General features: G+C 37.9%; 1 protein-coding gene across 13 annotated transcripts in view; it reads right to left on the bottom strand.

Moving 5' to 3' along the window:
* The window catches only part of LOC137252891 (serine-rich adhesin for platelets), a 98067-nt gene that overhangs the window by 55381 nt on the left and 23152 nt on the right, over positions 1 to 19534 (bottom strand). For 9 of the 13 annotated variants that reach the window (XM_067789025.1, XM_067789017.1, XM_067789019.1 and 6 more), the window contains exon 2: positions 6692 to 9376. In XM_067789025.1, coding sequence (XP_067645126.1) covers positions 6692 to 8212 — 1521 coding nt within the window. In that variant the 5' untranslated portion in view covers positions 8213 to 9376. Of the gene's footprint in view, positions 1 to 6691; positions 9377 to 16934; positions 18048 to 19534 lie in introns of those variants that run through there. The other 4 variants (XM_067789014.1, XM_067789027.1, XM_067789015.1 and 1 more) reach the window with 3 other exon arrangements.

The following is a 19534-nucleotide window of genomic DNA, read 5'->3' as shown; positions in this document are numbered from 1 at the left end:
CACTCTGAGCCATTCGGAATCAAACGAGGCCTCAGACAAGACGACTCCCTTTCGTGCGATTTCTTTAAAATAACGCTGGAGAAGATAATGCTAGCAGCAGAACTACACCGTGATGCTGATGATATTAATGTTATTGGCCTAAACAAACGCGCTGTAAATTCTGCCTTCTCTGGATTAAATAAAATAGCAAAAAAATGGGGTCTTGCGGTAATTGAGGACAAGACTAAGTACATGCTGTCATCCAAGAAAGAATCAGCGCATTCAGCTTAGAAAGAATAACTTTGCCAACAAGTGCTACTTTGGACTGAGTACAAAACTCACACTCTACAAGTCGCTGATCATACCTGTCCTGATGTATGGCGCGTAATCATGGATGGTGTCGAGAGAAGATGAGAAAAGTCGTGAAGTTTTCGCGAGAAAAGTTCTCCGGAAGATTTATGGTCCTGTCCGTGAGCCCCGGCGACGAGTATCGAGGGAGGTATAATTACACTGAAATTCCTATGTAAAGTCACCCCCCGATTTCGAAAATCAAGGTTATTTTTAATTCTATGGTAACGTTTTTGAGATATTTACGAATAACGGTTTTTTCCAACAAAAAAAAAAAAAAATTGGGTCCACTTAATCATATATATCTCAAGAACGAATTGAGCAATTCCAAAACGGTTTGAAGCTTTTAAAAGGTAATAAAAGAAGTTATAAACTGTGCATACAATACTTTTTACTAGGCCCTGCGGATTCAAAGATAACGAACAATCATTACGGATTTTTTCCATTTTTTTGTGAAAATATAAAAAAACGAGGAAGGATCTCGAAAACGTTATAATTTTTTGCAGATTTGTTTTTTTCCCTCCAAGCTATGTTTTCTTACAAAAAAAAAAAGCTTTCATTCATCAAAATCGATGGACTAATACAAAAGTTATAAGCTTTCATGTAAATATACCCATTTAATACTTAAGTACCCTACTGGTACATATGTGTGAGTATTCGTATATCAGTTAGTTAGTTTTTGCAGATTTTTTTGTTTTCTCTCTAAGCCCTGTTTTATTACAAAAAAAATAAGCTTTCATTCAACAAAATCAATGAACTAATACAAAAGTTATAAACATTGAAGTAAATATATCCATTTAATACTTAAGTACCCTACTGGTATTAGCAACGCTAAGGGATACTATCATCTCTAAGCCAATACTAAGCAGTGACTTGTATCCACATCAACAAGTCAATCATTATGTCTATACATATGTCCATACAAGCAGCGGAGAGCAACGCACAAACACATGCATACATCTGAGATACTCCCAAAAGTAGGCAATTATTTGTGCAAGTATCACTCACATATACACGCGCATAAGAGAAGCTATAAACGTAGTTATAGCTGGTAATTTAATAGCTTGTCATTTTATAGCTGGTAACTAACTAGTAAATTCTAGAAATAGAAACGCCTAGAAATATGCCAACAAGGAAACCAAACAGTATAAAAGCAGCAACACTTGAGGCACGACCAATCAGTTTGACTTAAGCAAGCTATCAGTTGCGAAGTATAAGTGTTATTGTGAAGTACTTTAATAGTGGATTTATTTATTCAACAGCTTAGTGATTCGAACGTTAGTAGAAGGTTGCAAATTGCACTAAATTCGTTACAGTATATAACAATTTATTAAAGCCACCTTATATTCCATTTACATGTATACTTTGAATTAAAATTAACTATGCACATGCAATTATGAATGACCGTATATGTGTACGTATGTATAGGGTGTATAAAAGCCACAAAGACATCAATTAAGGCGCAGGTACAGTAGTCACCAATGGAATAGGTGATGTGAATACGAAATACTTTATCCCTAAATTATTGAATAACATTCTTGCTATTTCTTATAATTCACTGTACTTAGGAAAGCGTTTGGGGGGGAATCAGCATAAATAATTAGATACATTTACCAATATATATATATATGTACAGTTGCGGTCAAAATCTTAGTAGTGCTTATGGCGCATTTTTATCACAACAATTTTTCGGTATCTACTGTAAAATCTTTAGTCTAAGAAGTCGGCTTGAAAACATGTAATCACCTCTTAGGCTTAACCTTTAACCTGTTGGTTCTGTTGCATGAAATTTAAATTTCAACTGCTATTTAGTCGGTCAAAATCTTAGTAGTGCGAGAAAAAGTGTATACAAAATTTATATTATCGCGACTATCTCTATTTAATTGATATTCTATAGCTAATGGCCAAATTTTTATTACTCCATATTCAGTAATGTCGTGAAAGAAGAACTGCACACCTGAGCAGCGCGCCGTCATAAAAAAAAATTTATTTCTGATGGCAAAACTTTCGTGGAAGTGTAAAATATCATTGGTTGCTCTGCAAAAATGGTACGTAATACCATCATCGAGATTAAGAGAAGGCGAGTGGTGTACATGATCGACCAAGCGGGAAAGGCGTGGGTTCAAGCGCGGGGCTGTAAAGTGTCGAAGATTATGTGTAAATCTTACAACCTTAGATTAACAAAGTTGCTCCTATCACTACAAAGAGAGGACTCATAGACTCATGACGGGTAATCTGACTGGACACTGCCTTCTGACGTCACATTCCTTTAAATTAGGCTTGGTCATGAGGTCCTCATGGACCTACCAGTTCAACCTAAACTAACCTAACCTAACCATCAAGTACCAGCTAAGTGACAAAAAGCGTGGAGGAAAGCCAGCAATGCCGGTCAAAGAAGTTAAGTCCGTCGTCAGGTATTCAAAGCAGTTTCCTTTTGCGTCTGCTACCGAGATCAAAGATTCCTTATAAATGGCTTCAAGCGTTGAGACTGTTCGTCGGCGTTTACGTGCGCACGACTTTGGTGACCACAGTCCTAGAAATGTACCGTTGTTGACTAAAATGCATGTATAAAAGAGACTGTGATTTAACAAAGAATATTTGAATTGGCCTTCGGTGAAATGGCACAACATTTTATGGTCGGACAAGTCAAAGATCGTCGTATATGATGGAAAGGGATCACGCAACAAAAATCTAAAGCATGGGCATGCTTTTCTCGGCTACTCACGGGCCCAATTCATTGGGTTATAAAAGTTATGACTAGCCGTTCGCATGTTGATAAACTCAAATACATCATGCTGCCATATGCCAGAGACGAAACGCCACTTGCTTGGAACACTTGACAGGAACCCAGCATATACGAGCAAGGTCGAAAAAAGATGGTTTGAGAAAATCCAGATCAACGTCATGGAATGGCCGCCACAGTCACTATATATGAACCTGCATTGAACATTTTTGTGTTGATGTCAAAGAGGCAGTAAACCAACACAAGGCAACAACGAATACGAAACTATGGGAAGCTGTAGTGAGCGTTGGGGTCCATTTCGGTTGACTTGTCGACTCATTGCCACGCCGCTGTGCTGCGGTTGAAACTGTTTTCTAATCATTTTTTTTTATAGAAGCGATTACAGGTACTTTTAAAATTTATTCCTTTTTGAGTATGTCCACTACTAAGATTTTGAGCACAGCTGTATGTACATTAGACTGGGTCGATTTATTAACCGATATCGAGCCATCGATTTGTCTATAGAATTTGGGCTCAAGAAAAAAAGTTCCAATACGAATACCCAAAAAAATAATTTTCGACCATGCGAAATTTCATTTTTTTGACTTTTTTTCGACTTTGATTTTTACGGTTTTTTTTCATGACCTACTAAAAAAATGTTCATTTGATTGTAAAGTTTTCATGTATACTCTCCGACCCAAAAATGTCCGCTAAAAGCGTTGGAGATAACAGTTTTTTGAAAAAAATAAATAAATAAAAAAAAAATACATACATATGAACAGTTTTTTTATCGAAGAATCGGTGGCGCGCTATCGGTCAACTTTCGTCCATACAAATATACCCACCCTAATGTACATATATAGATTACAAAGAAAATCGATAAATTCATTGCCGCATATTATCATTGTGAGAAGTCTATGACTTGACACTTAAATGAAAGATTAATCTTTATATTGCAAATATTAAAATGCACTTAATATATGTACAGGCCCAGAACTTATCAATTTTATCCTGAGCCATAGACAACGTCCTCAATGCGCTTCTTGCAAAAATAAAGTCGATCAATGACATAAAAACGTTGCATTAAAATTGTCTGTTCAATTACTTAGTACATTGCCTTTCTGTTGTTGTTGTTGTAGCGATAAGGACACTCTTGAGAGGGTTGCGCTGCACAACCCCTTGAATCAATTTGGTATTTTAGTCGCCTCTTACGACAGGCATACCTACAGCGGGTATATTCTAAGCCCCCTAACACGCTGGGGGGATATTGCCTTTCTCGACATCGTAGGTGGCTTTCACAACGTTTGAACGGAGCCCATCTACAGGGCACTTATGTGACATGAAACATAAGACTCGATTCTATGCTTAGGAGTAGGGTCGTCAACGTAACTTTAGGACTATCAGAGACACACCTCAGAGCGGCGTGCTATCGCCTCTTCTTTGGATACTGGTAGTTGATGAAATTCTAAAAAAGTTTTAGAGATTCTGATCACAGGCAAATTCCTACCAACGATTAGCGGGCTCCTGAATAGGGCACTTTGCGATATTTCACGATGGGCAGAGCAAAGCGGGCTAGGGGTAAACCGAAGAAAAACTGTACCTATCCTGTTCAGAAAAATAATAAAAATCTCCTATTTAAACTTACCTTGGCTAAAGGTCTGAAGCCAAACATCCTGACATGATACTCGACACCAAATTAAGCTGGAAGAGGAACATTGAGGTGAGATCAAAGAAATCTTTAGCAGCATTTGGCAAATTGCCATCAAAGTCCTCTAACGGTAGTCCAAGGAAACCAGCAGTTTCAACAAGGGTGTACCATAGGGAATGAAAAGATGGTTCGTGTCATGCGTGGACACATCGCATGCACAGGACAAACATTACGTATGTCAGGGTCGATTTTGGGCAAGTAAGAGTTTAACCTGTTACAGTATCCAGAATAATGTTAGCCCAGGGTGTATCGCGACTCCCTTGGTAGTGTCGTTTTTTCTACTACACCTGAAAAGGGGCTTTCGGCAGGAACTAGGGGCTGTCACCGCATATCATTCATGACATGTACAACACAGTCATTCGAGCAATACTTATGTATGGAGCTCTTGTCTTGTGGAAGGTGTTATAGAAAAAGAGCAATCAACATACGGTTGGGAAGGTGCAAAGGCTAGCAAGCATATCAGTCGAAGTGAGCAGCGCACCTCAGGAAGGGTTGAACATAATTTTTCACTTGGTGCCTATGCAAGTGTACGTGGCCGCGAAAGGAAGGGTTGAACGTAAACGGAATCGCAACTGACCTAACGTCCGACACTCACGATATCCCGGCAGTTCTTGACTTCAAGTTGCAGAACATAAGATATCCATCAAGTGAGGAAAGGGAGGAAGGCCTAGACAATGGTAGGGGTATTACAATCTACACAGGCGGTTCGAAAATGGAAAACGAAACTGGAGCAGGAATGCACTCAAAACAATTGGTGGTAAATCAATCGTACCGGCTTCCTGACTCGTGCAGTGTCTTCGAGGCGGAGGTCTATGCCATTAAGGGTGCAATCAGACTGCTCCAGGATAGGACGGTCCCAGAAACTAATGTAACGATCTTCGTTGACAGCCAGACCACCTTAAACCCATTAAAATCCAACGTGATTGAGTCGAATATCATGCGATGGAGTCAAGCATCTCTATCGTCCACAAGGCACCTGAATGGCTACCTTTTTGTTTTTCTTGTTAGCAAAATAAACACCGCTTTTTTGGGATTGAATCACGCCCGTCTTGTCCCTCCTCACCATTCAATGCCGAAAAATGGCGTTTCTATAAGCTGACTAATCGTGGCAGGAATTTTCTCTGAAGGTTTCCAGAATTTCGTTGACTACCTTTGTCCAGTATTCATAGGGGACCTATGGTACATGTTGGTTGGGCGTTTGGTACCATCATTTATTATTGCCAACCAAAGCGAAAATACCTTAGAATAACATCGCGGTGCAAAATTGGACACTGACAGTTGGAGACATTGCTTTGGTATTGAGCTGGAGTTCGTACAGTCTTTAAATAGTAGCCACTGCGTCCCGAGGCAGGTATGCCAGCGCTAAGAGGCGATTAAAATACCCCAATGGGGTTGTGTAGCGCAATCCTTTTAAGGTGCTGCTAGCGAAACTTATAGCTTCTCCAACCCAATTGTCAACCTCACCTATCCGTGGCGAGGCTCTGGCGACACCTAGGACGGGTTGGCCTAAAAGGTTTAACGTGGTCATACTAAATCGTTCCAGAGATGGTCGGGCTTGTACCATAATGGTGCTTGCTGCCGGAACGTGCCGGATCTATATCCGGCAAAGGACCATAAACATCCATTACTTTCTCCAAAACCTTCGGAGTGTCTTTATCGTTACAACAACCACTAAGCTGTTTCTGAGTTTGTTGAGTTTTCTGCAGGGTAAGCCCTACATTTAAAACAGTGTATCATTTTGATTTGCGCATTAACTCTGTATAGAGTTTAGAACAGTCTGAGGAGTATTTTGTTACTGTCCTGAAAGGGTACTTCATATACGACACACTGTGCCATAAAGGACTAAATGTTGAGATTTCTTAAAGAAGTTTAGTATAACAATAAACTTTGTCTTGTATAAACATTAGCAATAAGTAGCGTTGGTTCAAGCTTACCTCACAAAATTTAACAAAATTGTCCACAATTATCGATTTATCCGACCAAGTCATTTGTCCTGTGAATCGCACACCAAGCTGCTTCAAAGTTTCCTTTTTCTTCGCTGGTAACTTATTCATATGCTGAAAGATGCCTTCCTCCACTTTATGTGATGGATGCGCCTCGAAGTTTTCTTTGATGGTAAAGGTAGCCAATGGTTTGGGTGCACTTGCCGCTGCACCACTTTGTAGCATTGTAAAATCAGAGTTGCCTGTAGCAGCGCCCTCTGAAGAAGTATTCGAGTTGGAGGCATTCAGGTGCGAACTAGGAAAAGCTAAATTTGATACCTCGAGTGACGATTCATTCGAGTTGGAACCGCTTGTCGCATTAACATGTTGCATATCGAAAATTGTGTGTTTCGAATCATGATCGAATACATCCAATGTGTTAGCATCGAGACTATTGGAAGCACGTGACACGGAAGACAGCAAAGCAGCGGCTTTACGCGATGAACGAGATTTGTGTGCCGTACTACTATCCAAATCAATCAAACTAGACGCTGTCGACGTTTGTGTTTGTGCAGGTTGTGGTGTTGCTCTGCCACCACCACCCGCATCACCGGCTTGACCTTCCGCATTGTAATCGTTTGAGTGACGCAGGTATTTTAGAAATTCAAAGGAACCATCAAAATGTTGTGCACCACTTGGATTAGGCTGGGCGGCGACACCGGCAATAGGCGTACCCGTTTGATTGTTGCTGCTGCTATTTTGTAACTGTGATAGTGTATGCGGTGTGCCGGGTGTGGCAGTGACCATTGGATTGACGCCGTTTGCAGTCGTAGTAGATGTAGGCCAACGTTGTGGTGTTGTGGGATAATTTGAGGTTGCAGCTGATGTTGGTAAACCTTGTGCGAGGTGTGGTGTTGCATGATGATTGTGATGTGGATGAAAGGCATTTGTAGCAAGTTGGCCTGTTGATGTGTGTGACGGTGCATGACCAGCATAAGGGTGATGTGTATGTGGCGAAGGTGCATGATGAGTGTGATGTGTATGTGGCACATGTGTTGGTTGCATATGTGCGCCATGTGGCAATGTTTGTTGTTGTACTGCTGTATGCTGCGCAGCGCTCGTCGCTGCTAATACAGCATTTGCTGATGTTTCGGCTAAATTTTGTGTTTGACCTATTACACTATTATACGCCTCACCATTGACACTAGCGCCGAGGCCGCCAGCACTCTGTATTGGCGTCCCATTGACGCTAACATTAACATTAGCTGGTCCATTACCAACACCATTATAATACTGTTGTTGTTGTTGTTGTTGTTGCTGCAGCTGCTGTGAGGCTGCCTGCTGCGTTGATGGCAGTTGTTGTGTATTTGTTGGTGGCGGCGTTCCCGAACTCGCCGCTTCCGTACCAAACACTTGAAAATCCTCAAAGGACGAGAATCTTAGCTCACCATTACTCAAATACTTGGCAAACTCAGATGAATCGTTGAGTGAATTAAGGAAGAACGAACTAAAATTACTCGATATGCAGGACATTTTTTTACAGCTGCACACTTCAATGTTTTTCTATTTGTGTGTGTGTGTGTATTTTTTTTTTTTTTTTGCTCTCCCGCTTACTTAGTTCGCCACCCCTGCGTTACGTTGTTGTTGGTTGCTGGTCTCGTGATCTCGTGGTGGCGTGTGTGACGTAGTTGCGCGCTGTGTGGCACAGTTGTTGCCTGTTTTTTTGTCTGTTTATTTTTTTCTTTCTTTATTTTTTTGTATTGGTTTACTGTTGCTCTTTATTATTGTTGTGTTGGCGGCGACGTTGTGGGGGGACACGAGTATTTTTTTTGTTTTGTTGAAACCAACGTGTGTTTGTAGAATGTGTTTTGTATTTTTTTCTTGTGTTTAGCTGTTGGGGCGAAATTGTGTGTGTTAACGTGTTAATAATACTGTTAAGAATACCTCTTCGACCTTGACGATTTCAACAGTTATGTGTGAGTTTAGTTTTTTATTTATTTTTGTTTAAATTATTGAAATTTTAAAGCTTCTTTGCATCGTAGGAAATCAATAATTCGATCTTTTGTTTGCCCGATTTTGATTTTTTGTTTTGAAAATAGATTGTTTCTCTTATTTCTATTTGTATTCTTATTTAAATTATTAGTTTTACTTTTTAAATTATTGTAATGTTTTTAATTAATATTTATTTTTATTTTACAATTTTTTTAGAATTTGTTTTTTGCTGCGTAAATAATTAGAGATTTTTTTTAACAAATAAATTATTTAATTCACTTAATTATGAGTATTTGTGTATTTTTTACTTTACTTTTCCCTTATTCCACTGATTTAAATATTATCTAATATATGTACATATGTATGTGTGTATGTATATATTTAGTTACAAAAAATGGCACATAAATTATTGGCTTCCTTTTATGTATTTGGGAAGTTCTTAGACTTTATTTTCTTAATTTTTTTTCTACTTTTCAACCTTTTTATTATTTTTTTCTCTAACAGTTCTTTTACATTTTATTTTTTAACTTTTGCCTTTTGTAGTTTTTGAGCTCTCAAATTTTGTAGACATCTTTTGCTATACTCACTCGCTCACTCAATTATTTTGTTTGCCTCTCAGTTAAGCTTATTTAGCACATATTTAACTTATATTTTTGTTTAATTATTATTTATTTTTAAATATTGTTATACTGTTATTTGATGTTTCTGAAATAAAAAAAGGAGAGTTTATTTATTAGACAGAAATTACAAGTAAATACATATAAGGAGGACACAAACCAAAGTGCAATAAGTGGCTCATAACTTGTTCCTAGATAAATGAGAAAAAATTTCCGGTTTGGATGGGCGGAACATTTTCATTAAGGAAAAACACACATGCATTTTGGTGTGGAACTCTTTATATATGAAAGATTCTAGAATATTTTGTCCAATATTATTTTTTACATCCTTCTAAATACCGCTTATTTTTAATTATTACTACACCCTATCTATAAAATTGATATGATTTAGTTTTTCTCACATAAATTGCGTTACAGTGAAGCCCGCTCCATATACCGATAAAAATTTAGCATGCAAATGCAACAACAACGTTGTGATTCTGATATTTATCTAGATCAATTTCGGATCCACAAGGTGGCTCTGTTGATTTCGTTTTTTTTTTGAATTTTTTTTTTACAGCTAACCCCTTTTATACGCAACTGTACTTGTACACAGGGTATTATAACTTTGATTGGATAACGGTTGGTTGTACAGGTATAAAGGGATCGAGATAGATATAGACTTCCATATATCAAAATCAACAGTATCGAAAAAAAATTTTATTGAGCCATGTCCGTCCGTCCGTCCGTCTGTCCGTTAACACGATAACTTGAGTAAATATTGAGATATATGCACCAAATTTGGTACACGAGCTTATCTGGACACAGAATAGTTTGGTATTGAAAATGAGTGAAATCGGATGATAACCACGCCTACTTTTTATATATAAACATTTTGGAAACAACAAAAAATCTGTTTATTTAGTAAATAATACACCTGGAATGTTGAAATTTGACGTGTGGACTGATATTGAGACTCTTGATAAAACATTTTTAAATGGGCGTGGCACCGCCCACTCGTGATAAAGTCAATTTTACAAATATTATTAATCATAAATCAAAAATCGTTAAACCTATCAAAATAAAATTCGGCAGAAAGGTTGCCTTTACTATAAGGAATGCTTTGAAGAAAAATTAGCGAAATCGGTTAAGGACCACGCCCACTTTTATATAAAGATTTTTTAAAGGGTTTTGGACGAATAAAATAAGCTATATCTTTGCAAAAAGGGCTTTATATCAATGGTATTTCATTTCCCAAGTGTAAATGTAAGGCGCGTTAACCTCCGAAGAGATTTTAGGCCGAGCTTTTCTTACAATTTGCGTCGTGCTCCTTTTAATTTTTCTTACAAATTGGCGAGACGGGACCTACTTGTTTTATGCCGCCTCCGAACGAGCACGCTACCATCACACCACGGCGGTCGATGGCTCATTGGAACCAAGTAATAATCGGTTTTTATGATTTAGTTGAAACGAGAAGCATACTTAAAGGAGCTACAGTTCGATTATCAGACAAAACTATGTGAAAACGATCACAGCTGAACTCAGGACTCTACCAGGCATCTATCCTCTAATATTAACGTACCCTAGATAATAGTGAACAATGAAAAGCAAGTTTGATGGGTGACGCACTCTGTTTGTGTTTATGTGCGCTTCTATTTCACTGCCGTGTTTTTTTGATCACACAGAACTTTATCGCCAAATAATAATAATAATACTCAACGGATTAATACCCTCCAAATCCCGCCCGACCGACGCGAGGGGCGCATCCGCATGACGCGCGGATTTATTTTTGCCGAGTTGTTGATAGGCGGAGGTTTGTTAAGTGTTGAGATCTAAAACTGCTCAGCTACAGAATAAAAATCATCAGCTGAGATTATAAATAACAGTTAGAAATTATGCATATACTATATATTGTTAAGTAAGTGAACATTTTAGTACGTAAAATTTTTATTTTTATTTTTTTTATTTGTTTTTTTTTGTTACGAGTTAAGATAGGATAGGACAGTTTTCTTTATGGTAAAAAGTGAATCCGTTATATCAAATGAACTAGAATGAGTGTTGAAATCATGACACAAACACCGAAAAGATTCATTTAATTCGAAATTAGTTCTACACTGCCTCAAAAGAAGAGGTTTGTAATGTCTTGACACTCGTGATGGGACGTTAAAGTTTCCTTCGTTTAAGAGAATTGGGCTAGAAATCAATCCATTCAGTAGTTTAGTCATAAATATTACGCCTAGCATTTCTCTACGACTTGCAAGAGTTGGAAGATTGATAAGCTTCAACCGACTAGTATAAGGGGGAAGATTATACGCAGAGTACCACTGAGAATTTCTTAAAGAGAAAAGTAGAAATTGCTTTTGTACAGATTCAATTCTATCTGCATGAACTCGATATTTAGGATTCCAGACTATTGATCCGTATTCTATTATCGGTCTAACTAAAGTGGTGAAAAGTGTTTTAGTTACATAAGGGTCACTAAATTCTTTGGACCACCGTTTCACGAATGAACGAACACCTCTATCCTTATTGACAGTACCGCGTTGGCGGCCACCGTGGTGTGATGGTAGCGTGCTCCGCCTATCACACCGTATGCCCTGGGTTCAACTCCCGGGCAAAGCAACATCAAAATTTTAGAAATAAGATTTTTCAATTAGAAGAAAATTTTTCTAAGCGGGGTCGCCCCTCGGCAGTGTCTGGCAAGCGCTCCGATTGTATTTCTGCCATGAAAAGCTCTCAGTGAAAACTCATCTGCCTTGCAGATGCCGTTCGGAGTCGGCATAAAACATGTAGGTCCCGTCCGGCCAATTTGTAGGGAAAAAATCAAGAGGAGCACGACGCAAATTGGAAGAGAAGCTCGGCCTTAGATCCCTTCGGAGGTTATCGCGCCTTACATTTATTTATTTTATTAATATGAAGGTTGAAACTAAGTTTAGTATCTATCGTGACTCCCAAGTCAACAAAATATTAATTACATAAGAGGCTGCTGGTAAAGATCTCCGAGAGAGGGACATTAATTTACATTTATTGAGGTTAAGCGGCATTGAATTCACGTTGCACCAGGTAACTAGGCAGTTTAAATCCGCTTGAAGCAAGGGACGTTCTTCGATAGACACATAAGACCTAAAAAGTTTTACATCATCGGCATACATTCAGATTTTGGAATATTTTATTGTGGTACAAATATCATTAATAAATAGCAAGAACAGAATTGGACCTAGATGACTGCGCTGTCGGACGCCAAAGGGAACATCAATGACATTAGAAAGAGTATTTTTAAAAATAATTTTTTGCGTTCAACCGCAGAGATACGACGAGATCCACTGGGTGAGACCAGGTTGGAAGCCAAGCCGATTAAGCTTGTAGATAAGTAAGGAGTGGGATATTTTGTCAAATGCTTTACTGAAATCAGTATAAATAACATCAGTGTGAAGATTTTCTCTAAATCCATTAGAAACATGAGTTGTGAATTCAAGTAGATTAGCAATGGTAGATTTGCCTTTACAGAATCCAATTTGCTGTTCTGCAATCGAAGTAGAAATGGAAAAAGTTAGCTGGTTGATAACTATAGCTTCAAACAACTTTGGGATGGCCGACAACTTTACAATTCCTCGATAGTTTTCTACATACGACCTACTGCCACTTTTGTGGAGGGGTATGAGAAAAGATTCCTTCCAAGCAGAAGGAAAAATTCCACGTTTTAGGGACAGATTGAATAAATCAGTTAGGGGCTGATAAATGTGTTCAGCGCATTTTTTAAGAAAGCAAGTGGGAATTAAATCAGGACCGTACTTGTAAGATTTCTTCAAAGACATTAAATATGAAAAAACTTCATGAGGAGATATTGCTGGAATATTAACTGTGTTAAGTGAGTTAAGTTGAAATGGATATTCATTTGAAAATGAGCTAAGTTCAGCGGAATAGTTGGATTTGCAAAGAAATTAGCAATATCTTGGTCGTCGCTAGACAAATCTTCCTGGTATTTTAAAGTAGACGGAAACCCTTTAACCCTTCGTTTAGAGTTCACGAAACCGTAGAACGCTTTCGGATTGCAAGTTATTTCCCTTTTTATCTCGCAGATGTATGTATTATAGCACTTTTTAATATTTATAACCCAAAATAGAGTACAAGATAGAGTGCAAGTAATTAGAGTGAGAGCCGGACCTTTTGAATAATTTGAAGAAGTGCGATTTTCTGGTTTTTAAGGACCTCAGCTCTTTAGTGAACCATATTTGGACTGGTTCGGTAGACACACGTTTTCGCTTAGGTACGTGTTTTTCCAAAATACCGTAAATGATGGTATAAAAGTCAGAAACATTTTGGTCAATATCTCCACCGTATTTGGGCCAAGCCACTGTAGATAAAGTTTGATTAAGTTTGCTAAAATTAGCCTTCGCAAAGTCAAATCTGAAACTAGAGTCGTATTTAGATACTGCGCTACTCAGCCAACACATATTTTGTCATTGTGCTTTTTCGGAATTACTGGGTCGACGAATACCTTGATTTCATTCAGAATACATCGCTAGATGCAACCATCCTTTGCACGTGCCACACCGAAAAGAATGTGAACGTTCTAAATAAATTCGTTTTGGCAAACAACGCAAAACCACTTCACAAGTCTGGGGCTAGGTTCAACACCATTCCGTAGCAAGAGAGTATGAAGCAGTCCGGCTGCTGCGGTCTGCTCGAAGAATGACAATTTGTGGAGGGAGGGACGCAACAAACGTGTCTACACTGAAATGACACGCCTTGGTCGGGCAAAAACCCGCAGTTGCTCCGGTACATTGAACCGACTGATCAAGAGTCACTCCGGGGCATAGAAATACCCAAGAAATACTTGCACGTTTCAATTGAAGCATGCAGAACGTATTTTGAGCGAAATTTCGTGGCGGTCTGTCACCTCCCAGTTGAAAAGGTTGGCCACATCCCTTAATTGTGGTAGTCTAAATTCTTCCAATGAATTCTAATGAAGCGAAATTTCGTAAGCATAATAAATAGTAGAATAAGAAAATACACTTATGGACAAAATAATAGGTGTACATAGCTTTGGTTCTCTATCATTACAAGATTTTGCAAATCAAAACAAATTTTGTGTGGTAATATTAATCACTTTAGTAACTTACACTAAATATATGAAATCGATTACAATTCATCCATTTACAAGTATCATAATAAAAAAAAATTTCATTGGTAAAAATAATAGGTGTATGAGACTTTTCTTAGAAATCAAAGAACACCATTGAATTATAATTCCTTACTCCACTGTTTTCTTAATCACCGTTATTTCCTCCACGTTTAGTATAACTTTGCCTATTCTATTGGGCATGGCTTAAAATAATTTTTCGCATGTTTCCAATGGAGTGCTATCCCATTCCAATCCTTCGTCTTCTGCCAAAATAACTCGCTTGTTGTGAAATGAAAAGGACGCCAATCTTCTCCTAAAGTCACTTCACAAGTTCTCAATCGGATTTCTCGGCGTGACGTCACGCTTTTGACAACATGTTTTATTGCTGACGCAGTGTTCAGACTTTATTCCAATCGGAGTATTTTGCTCCGCTCTTACCTCCTACTACACTTTTTATCTTAACGATTTATTTGGGTCGAGTTGAAAACTAAATAGTATTACTACCTAATATCTTTTGGTTGAGGTTTTCAAAGCTTATGTACGTATGAAAAGCTGGTTGTTTACAAGTGACGATTGGACGGAATGATTGTTCGTGTCTTAAGACATGTTCGAGTCTTAAGACATGTTTGTTCACATTTTTCGTATGGAATCAGAATAGAAGGAGTAAAATGCAAGCAAAAAATGTGTCCGGACGCGATCTGTAAATCCTGCCTAAATTCAACATACTGCTCTTCTTGAAGTTTTATATAAAAATGAAGTACGTTGAGTCAGTGAGGTCAGCTAACCCTGTTTTGCGATAACAGTCGCCAATTGCGAGTACCAAGCGAGGTCAAAGCTTCCTCCAACTGTTTCTTCAAACTCAGTGAAGGTCTTCTCTTTCCTCTGTTTACAAACTGTTGGAGCGTATCCGTTCATCCGCATAACATGACCTAGCTAGCGAAGCTTTCTGTTTTTATTCGCTGCACTATAGTCATATCTGCGAAAAGCTCATATAGCTCATCATTACACCTCCTTCGATACTCGCCGTCGACATCACGGATAGGACTATAAATCCTCCGGAGAACTTTTCTATCGAATACTCCAAGAGCCATATCATCTTCTCTCGACACCTTCCATGATTCTGAGCCATACATCAGGACAGTTATGATGAGTGACTTGTAGAACGAGAATTTTGTTCGTCGAGACAGGACTTTACTTTTCAATTGCTTAAGGAAGCACTTGTTGGCAAGAGTTATTCTCCGTTTGATTTCTAGGCCGACATTGTTTTTGCTTTTAATGCTGCTTCCCAAATAGACAAAATCCTTCACAGTCTCCAATTTATATCCGTCAACGGTGACGAGGCTACAAAGCCACGATGACATCAAGTACTTCATCTTGTCCACATTTACTGCAAGACCCAATTTTTTTTCTTCTTTATCTTATACCAACTCTTCGCCTCCATATTTGAACAGCCCGGCGGGTATCCCGTCATTACTTGGCAACTTGTGATTTTTTCGCCGTAATATTGGCATTCTCACTTGGCCAAAGTTCGATACCGGAGCGTGTTTTTCATCATCGGCAATCGGGTAATCGGATCCGTCCTCCCCCACACTCTGTACGTCAGTTACCAGGTTGCCATTTTCGTTCCTACAGTAATCTGCCGCGGTCTTGAAAACTTCTGTCATTAAAAGAGTATGAAAAATGTATGATAAACCGAAAATAATAATAAATATCCGGGGGGATAGAGCCCGCTTTTCTTCCAGAATGTTGTGTGCTAATGGGAGCATTATTTGGTAATCCTACACGATTTAGGCCGACTCCATGTGCATTTGATAAGGCAGATAACTTTTTTGCTGAGAAACTTTTCATGACGAAAACACAATCGAAGGAATTGGCAAGCCACCAAATCAATTTGATGTTGTTTGTTCGCCCGCTTTCAAAAAGGAAAAAAAAAAATATATACTCCGAAAATTTTATTTTTACTCCACCGTAGTCGTTTACTCAGGTAACAGTTTTAAATACTCCGAACACTGGTAGCGAAATATGAGAGAAATGTAATAAATCGAAAAATTTCAAAAGCGCTACGTTATCAAACTTTTTTTTCAAATTCGATTACAAATACAACAATTCCGGAATACGGGATCTTGGCTGATTTGTTTATGATGTACACCTATATATGTATATATTTTTAAATAAAAAAATTTCTTTGTGTTATGATAGGCTTTTCTTGACCATAATGTTGCTTTTAGTGCAAGTAAAACTCCACTATTACGTCCCAACGTTTCGCTAAGCACCTTAGCTTCCTCAGGGGCGAAAATACATATACATATATTTTAAATTTTCTATTATAAAAACATATCGCTAATACCATCTGTATATGGTACAATTGTCAAACTTCAAATTTTCAATTTCTTTTTCTTATGATCTGAAAGCTATCAGTGAGATAACCAAACATTTCCGCCCCTGTATTACGACATTTTCGAGCATTTTTTCCATTTACTAGTAAATCTTTGTTTGTTTTTTTTATTAAGATAACTATACAAACATATGAATTTGAACTTACAAAATTATTCATTCCATGGTATCCGCTCATTGGCACACTTACCCTATATACATCCATACAAACTCTAATACAATTATGAATACCCCATACGACGTATTATTATTTTGTTTTTATTTTTTAAATTAACCGCATATGTACATAAATAGGTAGCATGTGTATGTATAAGTTAAATATTTTTCTTTATTTTATTCCTTTGTCCCGCCTGGGCGTAGCGCGTTGTCATTTGACGTTTGGTTTGAGAGCGTGCACACTTTGACTACACAAAAAAATATTCAATTGCACTTTCTTGTGCAGATATTTCTTATTTTTATCCACTATGCCTCCTGCTCTATCTATTTACGCTCAATTTTCTTTTGCTTTTCTCATGCTCTATAACTGGATTAGGTTTGGGTTCTTGTTTTCTTTTTTGGTGTTAATTTTCTTTTATACATTTACATATAAAAAATTATGAATTTTCTTTCGACACTTTTTGCTTTAAAATGAAAATTTGCTTAGTTTCGGCGTGTTTCAGCATTACGGCGCGTTACTTGTGCTGTGCCCAGCTGCTAACGCTATTTCCACTAGACTGATGCGTCGTAGCTGAGTCGGAGTCGTCCGGCCGGCCAGGCGTATAAGCAGCAACTATGTATGTCGTATGTATGTATGTACATATGTAAAGAAGTAGACAGCCAGGCAGTCAGGCAAAGCAATGTGTTTAGGTGGATTTTCACTTGAATTTTCTTTTAGTTTTTCATTTTAGGTTTTCTTGGCACTACTTTGCTACTCGTTTCTTGCTTTGACTTTCTGCTCGTTGCGTTCGTATTTCCTTTTTACTTTTAGTTTTTAAGTTTTTTTCCTTCATTTAACATTTCTTGCTTTGTCGTATGTATTTTATTACACATTCCCTTCAACTATTTACGTGCATATGGTTTTGTTTTTATTGTTGCTTTATATTATTTTAACTTGTATTCTTTCACTCAGCACTGTAATTATACAATTTGTAATGTAAAATTTTTCCACAAGTTGGACAAATTATAATGTTTTCTAATTTTTTCCTTCGAAAAGCCGTTCTGTATTCGACAATTAGTCTAGTTAGTTTCGGTTCACCTAATACTTAAATACAATTTTAATTGATCTAAAAAAAAACTGCCATACTTTGCGCTAAATAAACATTTCGGGCTCATCTCTCCCCCTCTGCCAACTATAAGGGGTCAATAATTCATTTATGTTGGCTCGACGAAAGTATACTCCGTTGGAATAGCGTATTAAAAATCTTCTAAGACTTAAGGGCTAATTAAACTTCCTTAACCCTAACACCATAGTCGTAACCATACCCATATCCATAACCATCCCCAATGTGATCGATTAATGGTGCCTTACCTAAAAATCGTAAAATGTCATAAAAATGAAGAAAACGCAAAAAATTACAAACATATTCCACAAAAAATAAGTCTCTTAGTCATAACGTATCGAAAACAATGAATAAAATCTACAAAAAGATATTAAATTCACCAACTCAAATATTTTTAGGTTATGGATATGGCGAGACACCAAAACCCAATTCGTTGGCTATGATATGGTTATGGTGTTAGCGTTATGGTATGGCACCATTAATAGATTATTTCCATAAGGTAGGTTCGATCAGCTCTTTTATCTGGTTATGGTTTGATGGTTATAAGTCACCATTAATTGGCCCTTTATGCTCAGATTTTCAGTGCGAGGTTTTACTCCAGTTTAACCCTGCCACTTCGGCCACTTAAACTGGGGCGAGCAGCAAAATTTTATGTTATAGGACAAAGCGACCCTGCCTTCAAGCTCTAATACACATTACCAGCACTGAAAAACTAGACATTAATTCCACGCCAATATCCCTACAAGAACACTGACTATCATATGACTATCATCTGATTGTCAGCAATGTCAACCTAACGATCAGCGCCTCATACAAACTTTCTATCACAAACTTAAGCTGGAGTCATTGGTGCCGTATGTCGTATCGCTGTATCCGTATCCCTAACGTAATCAGCTGTTTATCGTTACGACGGTAAACCAAAACCTAATTGGTTGGCTACGATACGGTTACGACTTTAGCAGCACCAATAATCGATTGCATTGATTCTCATAAGATTGGTCGAATCAGCTGTTATAAGGTTACCGATACGGTTACCGATAAAGCACCAATGTCTCCAGCTTTAAGCTGGAATTATTGGTGCCGTATGTCGTATCGCTGTATCCGTATCCCTAACGTAATCAGCTGTTTATCGTTACGACGGTAAACCAAAACCCAATTGGTTGACTACGATACGGTAACGACCTTAGCGGCACCAATAATCGATTGCATTGATTCTCATAAGATTGGTCGAATCAGCTGTTATTAGGTTACCGATACGGTTACCGATAAAGCACCAATGTCTCCAGCTTTAAGGGGACTTGCGCAAATGTGATGTAAACAACTGTGTACGTGTGAGTTTTTGTCTCCTTCTTATACACCAACATGGCCTACTGATTAAGTATATAGCCGCACTGCTCACTCTCATTCCTTTTCATGGATCAGTGCTGACACTCTAACTATCAAAAAGTGTCATAAATGATAGTTTACTGTAGATATCAGGTTTGACTGT

The sequence above is a fragment of the Eurosta solidaginis genome, chromosome 5, assembly GCF_040869045.1.
Source record: "Eurosta solidaginis isolate ZX-2024a chromosome 5, ASM4086904v1, whole genome shotgun sequence".
Taxonomy (NCBI): domain Eukaryota; kingdom Metazoa; phylum Arthropoda; class Insecta; order Diptera; family Tephritidae; genus Eurosta; species Eurosta solidaginis.
The sequence above is the reverse complement of the archived record's forward strand: the minus strand, read 5'-3'. Positions and strand labels throughout refer to the sequence as shown.